General features: G+C 39.4%; 1 protein-coding gene across 1 annotated transcript in view; it reads left to right on the top strand.

The window, feature by feature from the left end:
* The window catches only part of hsd17b4 (hydroxysteroid (17-beta) dehydrogenase 4), a 134,510-nt gene that overhangs the window by 101,780 nt on the left and 11,940 nt on the right, over positions 1-20,790 (top strand). The window contains exons 21-22 of the mRNA XM_060844657.1: positions 5,469-5,558; positions 9,053-9,191. Coding sequence (XP_060700640.1) covers positions 5,469-5,558; positions 9,053-9,191 — 229 coding nt within the window. The remainder of the gene's footprint in view (positions 1-5,468; positions 5,559-9,052; positions 9,192-20,790) is intronic.

Consider the following 20,790-nt stretch of genomic DNA (forward strand, 5'->3'; position numbering starts at 1 on the left):
GAAGGTGGGATCAGCTGAAGATACCAAGCATACAATCATTTATTTAGCGGAAGAAAAGTTCAAGGAATACGGAAATAACGAAGTCCATTTATAAATGACCTGGTGTTACTTGCCATGGAACCAAAAGAAAGTTACACAATGTAAGGATTGCCAAACAGCTCATTTCTCCTGGAAATGAGTTTCAGTAAAGTCTATCTGATCTTTTGGAGGAACAGTGAAGTTAATGATGGTGGACAAGAGAAAGATTGGAGCAGAATTCCTGTCAGAGGGAGGCGCAGAACGTCATCAAGGTGGGCATGTCTGGAAGAGATGTGGCAGTGAGTTCAATGCTAAATGAAAACCAAAAGAACTGTGGATACTGTGAAGAGGAAACAAAATCATAAATTGATGGAAAAGCTCAGTGGCTCTTGTAACATGGGCTGTTATACCTCAGCCTTTTGTGAGGTACCTTGTCAAACACCTTCTGGAAGTCACTTCGACTGGTTCCCCTCTGTCCACTCTTGTTGATATTTACTTAAAAAACTCTAATAAATTAGTCAGACACAATTGCCTTTTCATGAAAGCCATGCTGTTTCTGCTTGGTTAAATTGTGATTTTATAAATGTTCTGCTGTTACTTCCTTAATTGTTACAAGAACTTTTCCAACAATAGATGTTTGGCTAATCCGCCTTTGGTCACTTGCTTTTTGTCATTCTCCCTTATTGAATAGGGGTGTTATATTGGAGAAGTACCAAAGGATTAGAAAACTGTCAGACTCCAATGATGTTTGGAAAATTAAAACCAATGCATCATCCATCTCTGCAGCTACTTGTTTTAGGATCCTAGGATGCAAGCCATCAAAGCCAAGGGACTTACCTGTCTTTAATCCCATTAGTTTGTCAAGTAATATTTTGCTCATGATATTAATGGAACATAATTCCTCCAATGCATTATTTAATATTAATGGAATGTTTAATTCCTCTGACATTTCTTTGTTCGCCACAACTCTTTTCCCACATTCATTTTCTCAGGGACATATGTTCACTTTGACCCCTCTCTTCCTTTTTATATATTTAAAGAAGCTCTTACTGTTGGTTTTTATGTTGCTCACTAGTTTTCCTCATTTATTTTCTCTCTCTTTATTGCCTTTTTAGTCCTCTTTTGCTGAATTCTAAATTTGTCCCAATCTTCGGAGCTATCATTGACTTCTGTTTTCTTTAAAGTTTTTTTTCTTTCAACTTAATACTGAATACTGAAGATCCTATGCATTAAAAAGCCATACTTGAAAAATGTCCATATTACAGAGGAGGTGGTGATGGATATCTCAAAATGCATGAAAGTGAATAACTCCCTAGAACCTGATCAGGTGTACCCTAGAACTCTGTGGGAAGCTAGGGAAATGATTGAGCCCTTTGCTGAGCTATTCGGATCATTCATAGTCACAGGTGAGAGGCCAGAAGACTGGAGGTTGGCTAGCATGGTACAACTATTTAAGAAAGGTGGTAAGGAAAAGCCAGGGAACTATAGACAAGTGAGACTGACATCTGTGGTGATTAAGTTGTTGGAGGGAATCCGGAGGTACTGGATTTACATGTATTTAGAAAGGCAAGGACTGATTAGAGATAGTCAATATGGCTTTCTGCAAGGGAAATCATGTCACACAAACTTGATTGAGTTTTTTGAAGAAGTAACGAAGAGGATTGATGAGGACAGAGCAGTGGACATGATCTGTATGAACTTCAGTAAGGCGTTCAATAAGGTTCCTCATGGTAGACTAGTTAACAAGGTTAAATCTCTTGGAATACAGGGAGAACTAGCCATTTGGATACAGAACTGGTTCAAAGGTAGAAGACAGAGGGTGCTGGTGGAGGGTTGTTTTTCAGACTGGAGGCCTGTGATCAGTGGTGTGCGGCAAGGGTCGGTGCTGGGTCCACTGCTTTTCATCATTTATATAAATGATTTGGATGTGAACAAAGGAGGTATAATTAGTAAATTTGCAGGTGACACCAAAATTGGAGATGTAGTGGACAGCAAAGAAGGTTATCTCACAGTACAATGGGATCTTGATCAGATGGGCCAATTGGCAGAGGAGTGGCAGATGGAGTTTAATTTAGATAAATGCGAGGTGCTGCATTTTGGAAAGACAAACCAGGGCAGGACCTATACAGTTAATGGTAAGGTCTTAGGGAGTGTTGCTGAACAAAGACCTTGGAGTGCAGATTCATAGTTCCTTGAAAGTGGAGCCGCAGGTGGATGGGATAGTTTTATATGCTTTCCTTTATTGGACAGAGCATTGAGTATCAGACTTGGGAGGTCATGCTGCAGCTGTACAGGTCATTGATTAGGCCACTTTTGGAATGTTGCGTGCAATTCTGGTCTCCCTCCGATCAGAAGGATGTTATGAAACTTGAAAGGATTCAGAAAAGATTTACAAGGATGTTGCCAAGGTTAGAGGATTTGAGCTATGGGAGAGGCTGAGTCGGCTAGGGTGGTTTTCTCTGGAGCATCGAAGGCTGAGGGGTGACTTTATAGAGGTTTATAAAATCAGGAGGGACATAGATAGGGTAAATAGACTGGGTCTTCTCCCTAGGATGGGGGAGTCCAGAACTAGAGGGCATAGGTTTAGGATTAGGGGGAAAAATTTGAACGGGACCTTCGGGGTAACTTTTTCACACAGAGGGTGGTTCGTGTATGGAATGAGCTGCCAGAGGAAGTGTGGAGGCTGGTATAATTAGAACATTTAAAAGGCATCTGGATGGGTATGTGAATAGGAAGGGTTTAGAGGGATATGGACCAGGTGCTGGCAAATAGGGCTAGATTAGGTTAAGATATCTGGTTGATATGGACAAGTTGGACTGAAAGGTCTTTTTTCATTTTTTTACATCTCTATGACTAGCAACAGAGATCTGGTAGTTTCTAAGTTAACACTATGTGTGTGAGTACAAATTAAGTATGCTTAGAGGTATATGTAGGTGTCATGTGTAGATGCTGACAAAGCATTTGGCAGAAACACGCATGCCATAAGTGTCCCTTAGATTCAAAGTGGAGTCCTGAAGGACTGAAGTGGAGTGTGAGTTTGTTCAAAAGCTCATCCTGATGGTGTTCAGGATGGCAATTTGGCAAGGGTGGGAGAGGACATCCTTAATGGAGTACATATCCAGATATTCTAGTTGGATGAAATCCCAGCAAAGCAGGCAATAAGTTATGCTGTCAGGTAGCCATTCCTGATTGTAACGTCAGAAATTATCACCATCTGGTTCCTTGTGACAAGAACGGACACCTGGGAGCTATGTCGAAATATGGTGACGTTAGCTAATAGTAAGATGCACATGCCTGGAAATGAGGTAATCTCTGCTTATTGGTGAAGTTCAAAATTTATCATTTAAACCTTAACGGGCTGATTCATTCCAATGTCAAGGATCTGCCTTTGTTCATTTATGCACTATTTGCCTGACTTCCTTGCCTTTGCCATTCAATTTAAGGCGAAAGAAAATTTCACTCTACATATTACGTAGTTTTAATGGCTTTCAGATATGATCTGCCTGTGTAATGACTTAATAGAGAAGACTGCACTGATAATTATGCCTCACTGTTCTACAAGATGTCAGAAAATGTGTAAAATCCCAATTGGTTCGACAGAATGACCAATTTGTCTGCTGTTTGAGACAAAAGCAGTACACACCAGATTTTGTCATTAACAGAAAATAATTCTTAACTCTTAACCAATGGCTGATATAAGAAATGCTTCCTAAACTTCTTGTGACTTCAACTTTAAAACCCCAAAATGTGTGCACACTTGCTCATGGTTAAGAGCTAAACAAGACGGATATTTTGACACATTATGGATGGAAGTCAAAATTTCAAAGATTAAAAAGTCCAGATTTCAAGATTAGTTTAAACCACCTCTCTGAATTCCTTTTGATTTAGACGGTAATGAAATGTTGTCATTAAAATACTGGATATATGTTATGTCTTGTTAGGATTCCTTTTAAGCTTCCTTGGTTTTTCTGTCTTTTAGCCCAAATCATGCTCCGCACATGCTTCAGTTTTTCAGTGTGTGCATCAGCCAACGTGTGAGTCCTTAAAATGATTTGAGGTCACCAATCAATATGCAGGTATTTTATGCCAGGGTATGCGTATTTTTAGATTAGATTAGACTTACAGTGTGGAAACAGGCCCTTCGGCCCAACAAGTCCACACTGACCCGCCGAAGCGAAACCCACCCATACCCCTACATTTACCCCTTACCTAACACTACGGGCAATTTAGCATGGCCAATTCACCTGACCCGCACATCTTTGGACTGTGGGAGGAAACCGGAGCACCCGGAGGAAACCCACGCAGACACGGGGAGAACGTGCAAACTCCACACAGTCAGTCGCCTGAGTCGGGAATTGAACCCGGGTCTCAGGCGCTGTGAGGCAGCAGTGCTAACCACTGTGCCACCGTGCCGTCCATATGCAGTGTAAGTCCGTGGTCCAGTTATACCACAACTTCATTTCTTGGATCTCAACATCCACATTATATTGGTCTTTCACTACATTACTATTTGGATTATCTCCATTCATGGCACATTGTCAGACAAATAGTGTGGATTAGAGTCACATACATGAAAGGTTCCCTATTCTGATGCTTATGAATTGTTTAGTGGATTTGGGATGACAATTCAGTTGTTTTTCCCTGCTCCTAGGGAATCTGTTTACTGATTGCAGGAGCTTTTCAGATATAGCACAGTTTGAATTTGACTTGACATAGTAGATGCAAAGAAGGTTTCCATCTTGCAGGGAAATTGAAAGTTAGGAGGTGCAGTTCGAAAATAAATGATCTCCCATTTAAAACACTTGAGGTACTACTCCTCTGAATCATTAGTCTTTGGAATTTAGGGGCTAGATCATTGAATGTATTCGAATTTTGATGGAGTCAGTGGTTGTAGAGGACAGGCAAGAAAGTAAAATTGAAAGCACAGTTATATTCGCACAGATCTAATAGAATGGGCTAGTGGCATGCCCTGCGATTTCTTGTAGTTTTTGACTTCTGTACTCTTAATGTTGTGAATGTCCACTGAACTATTTTACAAATGAAATTAACCATTGTTTATAATTTTATACTTTGAATTATCGATTCTGATTTGCTTGTGGAATTTGGTTGTTGGTCTATTCGGATTAGCAACGTGTCTCAATGAGATTACGGTGAATGCACTTGTAAACATTCACACCCAGCCTTTCGTTATGCTTATTATTCAGATAAATTGATCATACGCTTTAAAATAATTGAACTGTGTATCAAATTATTTTTAAGCAGCCTTTAGGCTACATGCGGTTCTAAATTGTTTTATTAAACATCATATAAGACTGTAGCCGATATGCTTGAGGTGCACTGTTTTAAACTTGGTTTACGAATTCAGTTTTTAACTTAAGCATTGTACCTTTTGGCTTTAATACTGAAAATTTTAGACTTTTTAACATTGTCTTTGCCCCTCTATCCCTTAGGTCAAAGAAAGTAATGAGGTTGTCCTTGCAGGAGCCTATGTTGTTCTGGAGGAGACTATTTATAAAGCCGAAAATAATGACATTGGCATGGTAAGCTGGTGATTTGAAGAAAAAATGTTATTTTATTCCAGCTGGCTGAAAATTTAATTTTTTGAAAGTTTAAAATTTTTGGAGAGCATAAGCATTGACTTGTGAACCAAAGATGCAAATATATTGCATAGTCTTACAAGAGACATGTGAATACCCAAAGGAAAGGACTTGTACAGCATATTAATTATAAATCTGGAAAGGTTGAGAGTCAGTTCAGTTCAGGAGAAGCAAAAGCTAAATGCTTCATTTAATTATTTTCCCTTTAATCTGTTTTTGAAAAATAGCCCTCAGGTGGTAAACAAAATATTTTTGGAAATCAAAAGAAAAGGTAGTCTAAATTTTTAAAAAATGTATTTTTACTAGCCTTCCCTTTGTATGTGGCAACTTGTAGATTTATATAAGCAGCATTATGCCTCCTCATTTCCAGATTTTGAGTGGGCTACCAATGCTAGTTCTTGCTTTCACATCTGCAAAACATGGGTGATTCTGGTATGTTTAGGTGCTCCTCGGCTGATCTAAGATTAAAAAAGCAGAAGGTTTGCGAGATGTTTTGCTTGTGTCAGTTGTTTTCATTACTTAGACTACGTCAAAATACTTTGAGTTTATGTTAAACATCCTTAATTAATGTTTTCAGTAGTGTTTACTTGAAGACTTTTGCATACTTCACTTTGACAAAGAGATGAAGGAAGGGAAGCAGCAGGGAGGTTTAAAAACGTTCTCATGAAAAGTGTGCAAATAAATGGAGATGTTCTCACAAGATGCTTTGCGCTTTGAACTTGGTTATTAAGTACAGGACATCATAGCTGCCTAAACCTTCCAAAATGAGGCTGTAACATTTGTGATGTCTCCTGCAACAATCTGTATGATTAAATACCACATTATTTGCTGTACACAAAGTCTCTTTAACTCTGAGCTACTCTTCCTATTAATCCTTCAAGGTTTCAGTGATCTAAGTTATCAGTAACTTCACTTAGTCTGTAAGTCAAGCTTTCATTAAGTGACTGTCATGTTTGCTAGAGTGCAAGGCCCGTTAGATGCAATATTCAGATAAACATATATTATCAAAAACCCAGTCTGTAAGTTGTTTATCTATGCAAATGTGTTTCCTGCAGTAGAATCCTGTTTGTAATTCTCAAGTTAAAAGTTTATGGGGTGTCCTCCATATATTGAGCAACATCTATCAGGCAGTGAAGTCCATGAAGAGAAATAGGCAACAAAAATGGACCAAACATTTCACAGATGTTAGTAGGATGGGCACAAACTATTCCAGGTATCATTCAAAATACAGAAGTATCTGGAAACTTTGCATTTTCTCAGTGTATCCTTTATATAGAGGAAGTGAAAGAGAATCTGGCCAATGGTTTTGACGCTGAAATGTTCCGCCTCCTGCTTGGTACCATATTTGTGTTTAGTGTGCAGTTAGCCCTGTATAATAGCTTCAAAAGATCAGTACTTTAATCTACACTATATATTGGTGCTGCTACTAGCTTGTCATTCTACATTCTATACTGACATATAGTTGAATTTCGGACCCCCAAACAAAACCTCAAAATACTTGTTGATGCAGGATGGAAGGATGTGCTGAACCTAAGATCATAGACTAGTGTCATATCATTCTGCTGATGCTAATTTCCCTCTAGTTTCTTAGTTGTGGTTAATAGATCTCTGTAGTATGCCCTGTTAGCAAGGTGGCATTACCACACATGATGGGACACACTCACTATTTTAAGAAAGCTTTGTCATCTTGAGGACTGATACCATCCTCTCTCGGCTAAATCTGTTTAAAGCGGATAGATAGATGAGATTGAGCTGGCTTCCCATCATGTTGGTTTTTTTTCAATGAATGCATTTCAGTTTGGCAGCTATAATTCAGTTCAGTCAACTCTATCACTATCAGCTGAATTTAACATTCAAACATTTGGCTGCAGATTGACTTTTACTGGTAGATGTGCAAATTCTTCCCAACCAAAGATTAATTGTCACTTTGTTTTTTTCACTGTTTTCTCCAAATGAAGGTCACCAGGGAGGATTGCTGTTAATGACCAGGTTACTCAGTGGATGATGAGTTATAGATTCATGGAGATATACAGCATGGAAACAGACCCTTCGGTCCAACCTGTTCATGTCGATCAGATATTCCAACCCAATCTAGTCCCACCCGCCAGCACCGGGCCCATATCCCTCCAAACACTTCCTATTCATATACACATCCAAATGCCTCTTTAATGTTGCAATTGTACCGGCCTCCACCACATCCTCTGACAGCTCATTCCATACACATACCACCCTCTGCGTGAAGAAGTTGCCCCTTCGGTCTCTTTTGTATCTTTCCCCTCTACCCTAAACCTATGCCCTCTAGTTCTGGACTCCCCGACTCCAGGGAAAAGACTTTGTCTATTTATCCTATACATGCCCCTTATAATTTTGTAAACCTCTATAAGGTCACCTCTCAGCTTCCGACACTTCAGGGAAAACAGCCCCAGCCTGTCCCTAAGGCTCAAATCCTCCAACCCTGGCAACATCCTTGCCCTCCAAGATTAGTTGTGAATTTCACTGTTTGTTAATTTTCCCAGATGCACTCCGATGTCCAGCGATACACGAATATACAAAGTTTTCCTGATTCGGTTTCAGTTGAGTCCAAATACCAATGACTGGAGATAATCATGTAGCAACCTGTGCTCATGTTTCAATCCCAAGATTTATCTTCCTTTTCACAACTACTAGCTAATTTTCTTATTATTAACAATATAAGCTATTCACATGCAATAATTTTTTCATCAAGTTCAAAGTCTTATTTTATGTAGTAGATGATTGCATTTTCTGAATGGAAGCTTTTTGCTAATAGAACATAAGTTATAAAATTTGGGGAATAAACTAGCATGTAACCGGGAAGTGTAAGACTATTCAACCACCAAATCTTGTTTTACATAAAATGTACTTGTGATGAATATTTTAAGAAACTGATCTATTGTAAAACAATAAGAAGATTTTTACTACTTGCTGTAGCTATAGCTTGTATTTTGAAAGAAAAAGGTGTGCCACCAAACCTGAGACTGGTAGTTTCCACACTCTATTAAAAGGAAAATCTTAATAATTTTAATCAATTAACCCAGAAAAGAAGCTTAAAATAGTTTGTGGTTATGCCTAAATTTTCTGTCAAATTTTAAACATTGTATTTTCCTTTGTTTAGAAATCTTAGTGTTAAGATGTATATTAATTCGAGGTTGTACAGCCTTTACCTGTCTGCAGACTATGAAAATATTTGTCTCTTCCCTAAATTTTTACTGCTCAGCACTTGGTAAAAGAGTTTTGTTTTGCAAATGGTATATGATAGAACGTTTAAATATTATGAAATGTAAATAAGACTACGACAGAATACCTTAGAGTTCTGTAGTTTTAGGTCATAGTGGAATAGAATTGAAAGAAAATACTTATTTTTGTGATATCACCAAATTCAAAAGCAGAATTACTGCAATTACTGTTATTTTCTTCAGAGCGGGGAGCTCCAAAGTGACCTTGTATTTGCAGAAATCAGTTCTCGCATTAAGGATATTGGCAAGGAGATGGTGAAAAAGGTGAATGCCATCTTCCAATGGGATATCACTAAAGACGGAAAGATGGCTGTACAATGGAGTAAGTTATGTAATTTCTTGAAATGTTTTATATTTTAACTATGGCAAGGGCTCATTTTTTTTCAACATTCCTACGACAGATGTTGCAGAGTACTGATAGGTTTGGGGTTTAGCAAAAAAGAAGTGCGGCTTATATGACTGACTAAGGATAGTGCAGTAGATATTTGATCATTTTTTTCTGCCATCTTACAAAAAGGATATAGAGAGATTGCAAAAGGAATTAAAGGAATGATACAGGAACTGTAATGTTAATCCCAAACTATATGTTGTCTGGAGTACTGCTTCTACTTTCTGGCGTCCAATTAAAGTCAGCAGTTCTCATTCACTATTTTAACCGGGTCAGTCTGTAAGAAGCATAAGTTGTACTAGTATTGGCAATGAAATTCTACTTGAGTGAAACTCACAATAGAGTTCAGGGGATTCACGATTAAGGGAGTTGTGAATGAATGAGAAAGGGGTGCTTGTTTGTTTTTGCTTTCTCTAACTTTTCTAGCCTCCATGAATCGATTTGTACAAAAGAAGCTCGGTATTGGGTGAATACCTGATAAGTGACTCAGGTTCATTTTATTTCTCAATTTCAAAGTAGTATTGCAACTGGTGATAAGGTTAATAAAATAGATAAAAGCATAAATAAATATATAAATGATTAAAATAATTAAGTAGGTTCTTCAAATACATTAAGAATAGCAGGACAATTGACAGGTCACCGCTGCAGCATGTGGAAGATCCTAGATGCCACTGTAATTCAACTGATGTAAACTATCAGAAGAATCATGGATGTAAGTGGGGAGGGACTGAACAAGGGGAGGAAATGTCAAGTCAATATATAAAGAAATAAGTTTTGTGGACAGGAACAGGCAGATGGAATGGTTCTGGCTAGGCAGTCCTGTTTGTAGATTTTAGGTAGAAGGCAGAAGTGGGCTGTATGGAGCTGTGGTACTATGAGTTGGGAGGATGTCAGGGGAGATCCCCAATGAGATGAAGTCAAGTAGAGTCAGAGACATAATGGCTTGATGCTCCATGTTGGGAAGAGATGTTGAGATCTGACGCACAGCCATCACAATTTGAAGTTAATGCACCAGACAGCAACAGCACCAGCTTTGTCAGCAAATTTGATGTTACAGTCAGACTTGGACCTGAGAACATAGAGTGCGGTCAGTTCAGAGGGACTTAAGTTCGAATGGGGGTGGGCAGAGATAATAAGACATTTGGTGTCATGTCATCGGTTTTCAATGAACAAATTGAGTACAGGTAAAAGGCCAGAGAGAGGAGTCCAGGTGGAGGGAGAATATTCAAGTTGGGTGAAAGTGTCTGTGTGTGACAGAGAGAGGGCTCCTGTTCAAACAAATGGGCACGGATGTCCAATGTCATGTCTAGCTCAAAATTCATTAACATCGGTGAGCAAAGGGATAAAACCAAGACCTTTGCTGAGTATGGAATGTTCAGCATCAGAGAGCAGAGGGTGGGAAGGGATAATAACTAACTAACAAAGTCAGGAGAAAGGATGGAATCAGAGGGAGAATGAAGTGGAACTGGATGCAAGACAGCTCTGAGACAGTGATAATGACAACTTGTCAGACAGGCCTGGAAGTAGCTTGTGTGATTGGCGACTGGAAAAGCCAGATTGACAGCCTTGATTGATGTGCAGTTCATGAAATCTTTTGAAGATACTTTCTTGAAGCAATGTGTTCAGAAGTCAACCAGAGAGTAGGCTACATTGAGGTTGGTTGGCTCATTTGGCTGGACAGCTAGTTTGGGATGCAAAGTAATACCAACAGCAGCGGTTTCATTTCCCGTACTGGCTGAGGTTACCATAAAGGTCCCACCTCCTCAACCCTGCCTGTCATCTGAGACGTGGTGACCTTCAGGTTCGACCACCACAAGTTCTCTCTCTCTGATGAAAGATCACCCCTAGAGTTCTCTGTGACTATGGTGGCTTTATCTTGCTTTAACTTACTGAGGCCACACTAGAATTGGTATTGTGCAATGAGGTAGAACAAAGATCTCATAGAAAGGTGCACCTCCATAGCAACAACTATAAAATGATTGAAATTTACATTCTCTTTGAAGGAGAGAAGACTGTGTCCAATACCTTTTTTAAACTGAAATAATGGCAATTATTAGAATATGAAAACAGCGGACTGAAATGAATTGGTAAATCAGTTCAAAGAATGGATCAGTAGAAAAGAAATAGAGACTTAAAGGGATATTTCACAATACACATGATGGATATGTTACAAGTAAGAAAAAAATTCCAAGGGATGTGCTTATTATCTGTAGTTAACCAGAAAGTTTAGGATAATATCTAGTTCTTTTAAAAAATCATATTGTGAAAAGACACATCGGAAAATCGGACAAAGTACACAAAGAAGCAAAAAGTAACTAATGAGTAAGGAATAATTAGACTACATGAGAAAGCCAGCCAAAAATATAAAAAGAGATAGTCACGGTTTCTATGGATTTTTAAAAAGAAAAATTAATGCAACATTAGTCCTATAGAAAATGAGTTTGAAGAATTGACAATGGGATGTAGAGATTGCAGTTGAATTGAACAGGTGTTTTGCATTAGTCTTTGCCATAGAAGTTATGGGTAACATCCCAGCAGCAGCAATAAATGAGAATATGGAAGGAGAAAGGACATGAGGAATATTACAATCACCAGAGAAGTGGCACTAAGTAATTATTGAAGATGCGGGCTACAAGTTACCTTGGTGGTGATGAACTTCATCCTATAGTCCTAAAAGAAATGACTAGTGAAATAGTTGATGTGTTGGTTTTAATTTTTCAGAACTTCCCTGATTTGACGCGAGGTGCAGCAGCAGGCTATTCAGCCCTTCGAGCCAGCACCACTGTTCATTATGATCATGGCTGATCATCCACAATTAGTATCCTGTTCCTGCCTTATCCCCATAACTCTTGATTCCACTATCTTTAAGAGCTCTATCCATCTCTTTCTTGAAAGTATCCTGACACTTGGCCTCCACTGCCTTCTGGGGCAAAGCATTCCATATATCCACACTCTTTTTGGGTGAAGTTTTTCCTCAATTCTGTTCTAAATGGCCTGTCCCTTATTTTTAAACTGTCCTCTGGATCTGGACTCACCCATCAGCAGGAACATGCTTCCTGCCTGCAGGGTGTCCAATCCATTAATAATTTTATATGTCTCAATCAGATCCCCTCTCATCTTTCTATACTCAAGTGTATACAAGTCCAGTCGCTCCAATCGTTCAACATATGATAGTCCCGCCATTCCAGGAATTGACCTCATGAACCTACACTGCACTCCCTCAATAGCCAGAATGTCGTTCCTCAAATTTGGAGATCAAAATTGCACGCAGTACTCCAGGTGCGGTCTCACCAGGGCCCTATACAGCTGCAGAAGGACCTCTTTGCTCCTATACTCAATTCCTCTTATTATGAAGGCCAGCACGTCATTAGCTTTCTTCGCTGCCTGCTGTACCTGCATGCTTCCTTTCATTCACTGATATACAAGAACACCTAGATCTTGTTGTACTTCCCCTTAACCTATTGACTCAATTTATAATAATCTGCCTTCCTGTTCTTGCCACCAAAGTGGATAACCACACACTTATCCACGTTAAACTGCATCTGCCATGCATCCGTCCAGTCACCTAGTCTGTCCGGGTCACCCTGTGTTCTCATAACATCCTCCTCACATTTCACCCTGCCACCCAGCTTTGAGGGAGAATCCATTGGATTAGAAAGTATCAAATGTAGCTCCTGTATTTGAAAAGGAAGACAGAAATCAGGAAACTATAGGCCAGTTAAGATAACTGCTTTTATCAAGGAAGTAATAAATAGCAGAGCACTTGATGCTGAAAATTGACATTCTTTGTGGAAGTAAAAAAGTAAAAAAGGGCTTATGCTCGAAACGTCGAATTCTCTATTCCTGAGATGCTGCCTAACCTGCTGTGCTTTGACCAGCAACACATTTGCAGCATTCTTTGTGGAAGTAACATGTACTGCAGATAAACTGCACAGCTGGATGTACTGTACTTGGATTTCCAGAAGGTATTTGATAAAGTGCCATATTAAAGGTTATTGTGGAAAGTAAAAGCTCTATGACTTGTGATGTTAGGAGTAGCACATTTACATGGATAGGGGATTGGCTGTCTAATAGAAAGGGGAGAGTAGACACACATGGATGCTTGGAGGTTGGCAGGATGCATTGAGTGATGTCCCACAGGGATCAGTGCTGGGACATCAACTGTTTCCAATTCATACAAATGACATGAATGAAGGAACAGGAAGTATGGTTGCCAAATTTGCTGAGGACACAAAGATAAGTAATGTCAATTGTGAAGCAAATAGAAGGAAGCTGCAAAAAGATATAGATAAAATGAGTGGCAAATGGGATAAAATGAGTATACTGTGGGGAAAATGTGAAATTGTCCATTTTGACAGGAAGAATACTAAAGAAGCATATTATCTAAATTATGAGATTGCGGAGTGTTAACTGTGTTGGAAACAATTTAGAGAATGCTTACCAGAATAATACTTAGAATGTTCAAGTTGTTTCATGAGGACTTGCTGATAGAAGTTTACAAAATTATGAAAAGGTGTGGATGGAATGGATAGATTTTTCCCAGAATAGAAATGTCAATTACTTGGGGTGTAGAGTCGAGGTAAAAGGGGAAAGCTTAAAGGAGGTATGAAAAGCAAATTTTTTATGTAGTGGGTGTAAAGTGTGTGGAATGTGCTGCCACAGGACTTGATAGAAGCAGATACAATAGCAACATTGAAGAGGCACCTTGACAATTACATGAGTAAGCAGGCAGTAGAGGAATACAGATCCCAGTGAGGCAAAAGGTTCTTCGTTCAGAAAAGCATCATGTGTCGGCGCAGGCAGGATGGGCCGAAGAGCCTCTTCCTTATCTGTACGTTTCTTTGTTCTTTCAAAGTTTAGACAGGCCATTGGAGCTTGTATTCACTGGAGTTTAGAAGAGCAAGAGGTGACTTGATTGAAATATGCAAGGTCCTTAAGGGTCTTGACTGAACAGATGTGGAGTGATTGTTTACTCTTAGAAAAATCTAGAATCTAGGGAATCCAGAACAAGGGGTCCTTTCTTTAAAATAAGGGGTTATCAACTTAAAATAGAGATAAGGTTATTTCTTTTTCTCAAAGTTGAGAGTTTTTGGATATCTGTTCCTGAAAAAACAGTGGGCGCAGCAATTTTGGATGTTTTTTAAGGCAGATCTGGATAGAATTTTAGTGAGGAAAGGTATAAAAGATAATCGGGTGTAGGCGTGTTACAATCAGCTCAACCCTGATGTTATGTGACAGAGTAGGCTCAATTATTAAATGGTCTACTCCTGCTTCATGTTCATGTGTATGTTTGCAAAACTGGCAAATATGGAAAGTGGCTGCCCCTTGCACAATTTTCTTTTCCATTGACTTGAATGAAAAGGTTTCCAATCTAAGATGCTCATTCTGCACCTGCCAAAGTAGAACTCTACCCACTATAATTTAGAGGGTATGTTGACCTCTTTTTGGTAGTGTAATGTGATTTGGTTAAAAATCGTGTATTTAAATAAAAGGTACCTTTTAGATGGATTATTTTGTTTTCTCCAACTGCGTAAGCAACATGACCTATTTCACTAAACATACATTAATATTTGATATGTAAATATTTATGAATGGATTTAATGTTACACCTGAATTGTAAACCTAAGATTTGTGGAACAGTTCGCATTAGTTGAGTCCTCCAAATTACATCTGTTTAAAATTTTAGATCACAAAGGAAATGATGTGTGACAAATTAAGTAGGATTAGTAAAGTGTTATTACGACTTTTACTTTAAAATGTGGATGCTTGCCATGTTTTTAGTAACTGAAGCAAAGAATGGATTTCTAAATTTTATTGCCGAATATGACCACGCAAATTTGTGTTTGAGACGGTGCTGCAGTCTAATTTATTCCTCAAAATAGAAGAATACAGAGTTGGTTTGAAGATGACCCACAGCCATGTTGTAAAATTTTGGCATATGTGCTATTATAATCACTAGTATTGTTAAAGTACCTATTCGAGATGGCTCAGGGTCACCCTGATGGACTCAACCTGTAAGTCTCCCTTGGTTCTTCCCAAAGATCGTACTCTGTGGTAGTCTGGAATATAAAATTCTTACAGACAGTTTAGTTTAAATTATTACCTTTACTTACCAATGGCATCAGTGTTACACTATAATATAGATACCTACAAGCCAGGCTTGAGCTAAGGTTCTATAACCATTAGCAGAGTAGTGGCACCAGCTCTTACTGCTAAGTGCTCTCTCAGGCTACTCACCTTATTACTGAAAACAAACTATTTTTATACAGAATTTGGTATTAACATTACAAAAATGCCACATGTCCTCAATCAGATAAGCAGCAATAAAATGGCAAAAGTTTGCAGAGGAAGAGAAACTCATTGACAGGTCTGTGTACGCTTGACTAATTAGACCACATGCACATCAAAGTGGGAAACTTGGATCCAGCCAGGTCCAACTGGATGATTGCTTTGGCTAGATAACCTTCCCTTTTAACAGAACATCACAATGAGGGACTAGAACAAACTGTTTGGGAAAGATCATGAGGTAAACTTGCTCAGTGAACATGTTCAGTATCATTGTCCTACAAAATAGCTTTTTCTTGTAAAATCATCTACGATTCCCAGAATGCAAATCCAATTCATAACCTTCCCGAATCTCGAGCTCCAGGGAACAACACAAACATTCAATCCATGACAAGCCAATGTTCACTCAAATTAGATCACAAAGAGTTAATCTTTCCACCAGCTTCCATCCTGTCTGTTTGTCTTTCTCTCTCTGTCTCTCCCTCACTCTGTCTGTCTGTCTGTCCCTCCCTCCCCCTCCATCTCTGTCCTCTCCCCATCCTCCACCCTCCTCCCCGTCTCCCCCCTCCGTCATCCCCCCCCCACCCCGTCTTCCCCCATGTCCTCTCCCCCGTCTTCCCCCCCACCCCGTCTTCCCCCCCACCCCGTCTTCCCCCCCACCCCGTCTTCCCCCCCACCCCGTCTTCCCCCCCACCCCGTCTTCCCCCCCCACCCCGTCTTCCCCCCCACCCCGTCTTCCCCCCCATGTCCTCTCCCCTCCCCGTCTTCCCTCCCCCCTTCCCGTCTTCCCTCCCCTTCTTCGCCCCCATCCTCCCCCTCTCCCCTCTCTGTCCTCTCTCTCTCTCTCTCTCTCTCTGTTCTCTCTCTCTCTCTGTTCTCTCTCTCTCTCTCCCTCTCTCTCTCTCTCTCTCTCTCTTCCCCCCCCCCCCCCCCCCAACAACCCTCTGGGTCCCTTGAACCCTTCAGTCAGTGAATGTCATTTACAGATCAGCAAAACATTTAAAAATACTGACTAAGCTTTAATACTCACTCATCCTAAAGGTATGCTGAACTTGTATTGCACATTGTTCAGGCTGTGCTTAGAGGATCTGCACAGATCTGACCTCCATGCTTTAAAACGGGCACACAAGCTTGAGAAAAAGTGCAAAAAAGAAGATTTACAAGGATTAAAACCAGAACGGAGAGATTATAGCTGTCAGAATGATTGAACAGATTGATGATTTTTCTTTAGGAAAGAGATTTAGAGGTCTAATTTTTTTTTCATGGGCTTGACAGGATAAATATAGAAAATGTTTCCATAACTGTAAGAATCAGAAATAATTAATAAATCCCATACAGAGAAATCTCTTTACTCCAATTGATCATGTGGGGAACTTGCTACCATTGAAGGTTTTGAGAAGAATAGCTTGGATGTTTTCAAAATAGGCATGTTGGGTACATGCGAGAAGAGACCATGGAAGGATATGCTGAAAGACTGAGGTGAAGCTGTTGGAATGGAAGGAAACTAGTGTATAGTATACACACTAGCATACATTAGTTAGGCTAGGACTAGTTTCTTTGGCTCCTTCCAGACTTCTGCATGTGAAATTTGACAAAAATGTCAATCTACACCCCACAAATGTATTTCTCAGATGACTGATACCATATTTACAAAGCTAGTTGATGAGGGTTGTCAGAATTAGAAAAGTGCTCTACTTAGTTGTTATCACTTGTATCTAAAAGGTCCAAAATGTAATTGAATGCACGTGTGGTAATCACCCTGAGATCTTTATCAATTGCAAAGATTTCCACTGCCATCAATGTACAGTTCAAGTACAGATACAAAAAGACTATCATTCACGTGTGCAGGATTTCCAGGGAATTGCCATGTTGCTTTCACCATGTGCTAGTCGAATGCCCCTGTGCTCTTCATACCTTGATGTATTTGGAACCTGGCTGACTTTCCACTATAGATATAGCCGTGAGACCCATTAGCAGTCAATGCAATGATGTCCAGGAGACATCCTGTCAAAGCCACCCCACTATTAAAACCTGTTATCAAGCAAGTAAAATGATGTTGATGAGTATAGATGCTTGGACAAATCTGGGAATGTCCTTCACTATGCACATCTGTACTGCACCTTGCACAGCATATTACAGCACTGGAGACGGTGCTGTAGGAAGTGGAAGTTGCTGAATGTGCTGTCTTTTTACTTTTGAGAGAAGCATGTGACCATATATTTGACATGATTGTTCAGACTTCCTATGATCACTGCTGTAAAATCTCCAACATTGCCCTCACCTTAGTTCACCTGCTGTCAAATCACTGACTCAATGACTCAATGGGCTGAATGGCCTTCCACTCCTATGTCTTATGGTCAATACTTCATTCCCTTGACAGTCAAATATTCCAATTCACTCCTGACTATTCTCCTACTGTGAACCCTCTATAAACTTCAGTTCATCCCAAGCTCTGTCACCTGACTCTTAAATTGGCTTTAGGTCCTGTTTAATTGCCACCTTTGTCTTTGCTGACCAACATTGGTTCCCATCAAAGAGTAAGGAAACCTGTTGATTGCCACCTCTGTCCTCCCCTAGCTGATTAATCTGTACATCTTTATTTTGAACAACACTTGGAGGAAGCACTGAGGGTAGCAAGGGCACAAAGTGTACTCTGGAGATTTTAATCTTCGCCACCAAGTGTGGCTCAGCACAGCACTACTGATTGAGCTGGCTGGATCATAAAATACACAGCTGCTAGACTAGGTCTACAGTGCGCCTTTTTAAGTGCCATAAGTTATTGTATTATGTTGAAGATGTTATATAAGTTGTTGTTCTGAAAGCTCATCATAATATCATTGCTTTTTTGTTCTCCCTGCCTCTGTATAACCCAGGATCCTTTGTGTTTTTAACTGTTCTCTCAACCTACCCTGCCATTTTCAACAATTTATGCACATATACCTTAAGTCTGTCTGTGTCTGCACCCCCTTTAGAATTGCATTTTTATTTTGTATTGCCTCTCTTCATTCTTCTCACCTAAATGTAAAACTTTGTGGTTCGCTGCATAAAATTTCATCCATCTGGTATCTGCCCATTCAACCTGTTTGTCTATGCCTTTTTGAAGTCTATCACTATATTCCTCACAGCTTGCAGTCCTTTCAAATGTAGTCAGCAGGATCTAATTCACTTAGTCATAGAGTCATACGACACGGAAACAGAACCTCCGGTCTAACCAGTCTATGTCGACCATAATCCCATGCTTAACTAGTCTTCCCTCACTGCGCTTGGCCCATATCTCTCCAAATTATGTTCTTCGTGTAATTATCCAAATTATGATTTAAACATTAGAACTGAATTCACATCCATCAATTCCTCTGGTATTTTCTTGAAAGGAAAAATTCTTTGAGACTTCTAATTAAAATCACTTTCCTGCTCAGTTATAATTTATGATAATTCAAAATTGACAGATCCACTTGAAACAGCAATGGTATTATTGGACTTTGGTATATACTTGGAATTGCATCTGTTACATGAAACACAGATGTGAAATCCAAGATTTTATTCAATTGTCAAGAATGGAAATTAAATAAATGTTGGAAATACATATTTTAGAATTTGAAAAAATTTATTTTTCAATTCCAAACATTGTGTTTTGAGAATGTAAAAAGGTAAGAAATAGGAGCTGGGTAGCCCATTCTTATGTGATCCCCACATCCCTTTTTCATATGTAGAAATATATACAGCAACCTTAGTATTGGATGTACTCCATGTCCAAACCTCTATGTCTCTCTGGAGTGGAGAATTCGAAAGATTATCCCCCTCTGAGTGAATACATTATACCTCGTCATAGTTCAACAGCCTTCTCCTTATTCTTGTTTTTGTGTGCCCCATTGCCTCCCCTACCCCTGTTGGAGGAACATCTTTATTCCAACCTATAAGCATTTATAGCTTTCTTCCTCTGCTGAAAAAATAAAAAAAAACATTCAGAGCAGAGAGAAAACAGAGTTCGTAAAGGATCATTTCCCTATCTAGTAGTCCATAATTTTTAAATAATTAGTTTACAACACTGAAATATTCTGCTCCAAAGAAGTCATTGGACTTGCAATGTTAATTCCATTTCCTGCTGCCTCAGTGCCAAGGACCCAGGTTTGATTCCAGCCCTGGGTAACCGCGTGGAGTTTGCACATTCTCCCTGTGTCTGCATGGGTTTCCTCTGGGTGCTTCAGTTTCCTCCCACAGTCCAGAGATATGCAGACTGGGTTGATTGGCCATCTCCAATTGCCTCATTATGTCCAGGGATGTGTAGGCTAGCTGGATTAGCTGGAGTAAATGCAGGGATTATGGGAATAAGATGGGTGGTGGGCCTAGATGGGATGCTTTTTGGAGAGTTGGTGCAGACTTGATGGGCTAAATGGCCTATTTTGGCACGAAGGATACTATGATTCTACTGACAGTGATCTTCACTGAAACAGAAACTGGCAATGCTGTGAATTGAGATTCAACAATAAAAAAAAGTTTATTACACAAATGAAACAAAGATAAAGTGGAATAAACCAAGCCAATTGTATATTATACAAACTTAAAGATTTCAAAATGTAAGGTAAAATATAATTCCATTGATCACAACAACATTTATTTGTAGTACGCACACCAGCGAGTGTTTTCTTTTCTCTCTCATTTTGAGAACTGAGCAGTAGCATTAATTTCAAATGACCCCTTCAGGGTTTTAACCAAGTATTTCTGGCATGGAAGTTTTAAACTGAACTTGGACTAATGTAGACTTTCATAACGAGCCTGAAACTACCTCCCTTATTTGCGTGCCATCATTTTATACATCTTACTTCAGTCAAGTTCTCTGCAAAACTGGCCCAAACTAAAATTAATTATTTTTTTCCTTCAAACTTTAGATGTTTCCCCAAGTCCAAATAAATAATTCCAGAATCTTCTACCGGTTACTACGCTTGCTTGTAAATTCTCCCAATGTAAACATATCCCTATAGCTGTTCAGAAAGAGGTTCTCGAGTACGGTTTAAAATAAGTCACCATGCCTACAGCACCACTTACAAATGAATCATTAAACCCTTCAGGCACATAAAAAGCCCTTATGCCACTAGTTCAAAAGTCAATAACCAAAAGTAAATGACATGAAAGTATATATAAACCATACGTTACTTTACAAATATGAAAAGAGCATTTCGCCAAGTGTATCATCACTGAGCTCTGGCATAATTGAAATCAGTGGAAATTGAGGTGTAGTCTCTGCTTGAAA

The sequence above is a fragment of the Hemiscyllium ocellatum genome, chromosome 2 (genome assembly GCF_020745735.1).
Source record: "Hemiscyllium ocellatum isolate sHemOce1 chromosome 2, sHemOce1.pat.X.cur, whole genome shotgun sequence".
NCBI lineage: Eukaryota > Metazoa > Chordata > Chondrichthyes > Orectolobiformes > Hemiscylliidae > Hemiscyllium > Hemiscyllium ocellatum.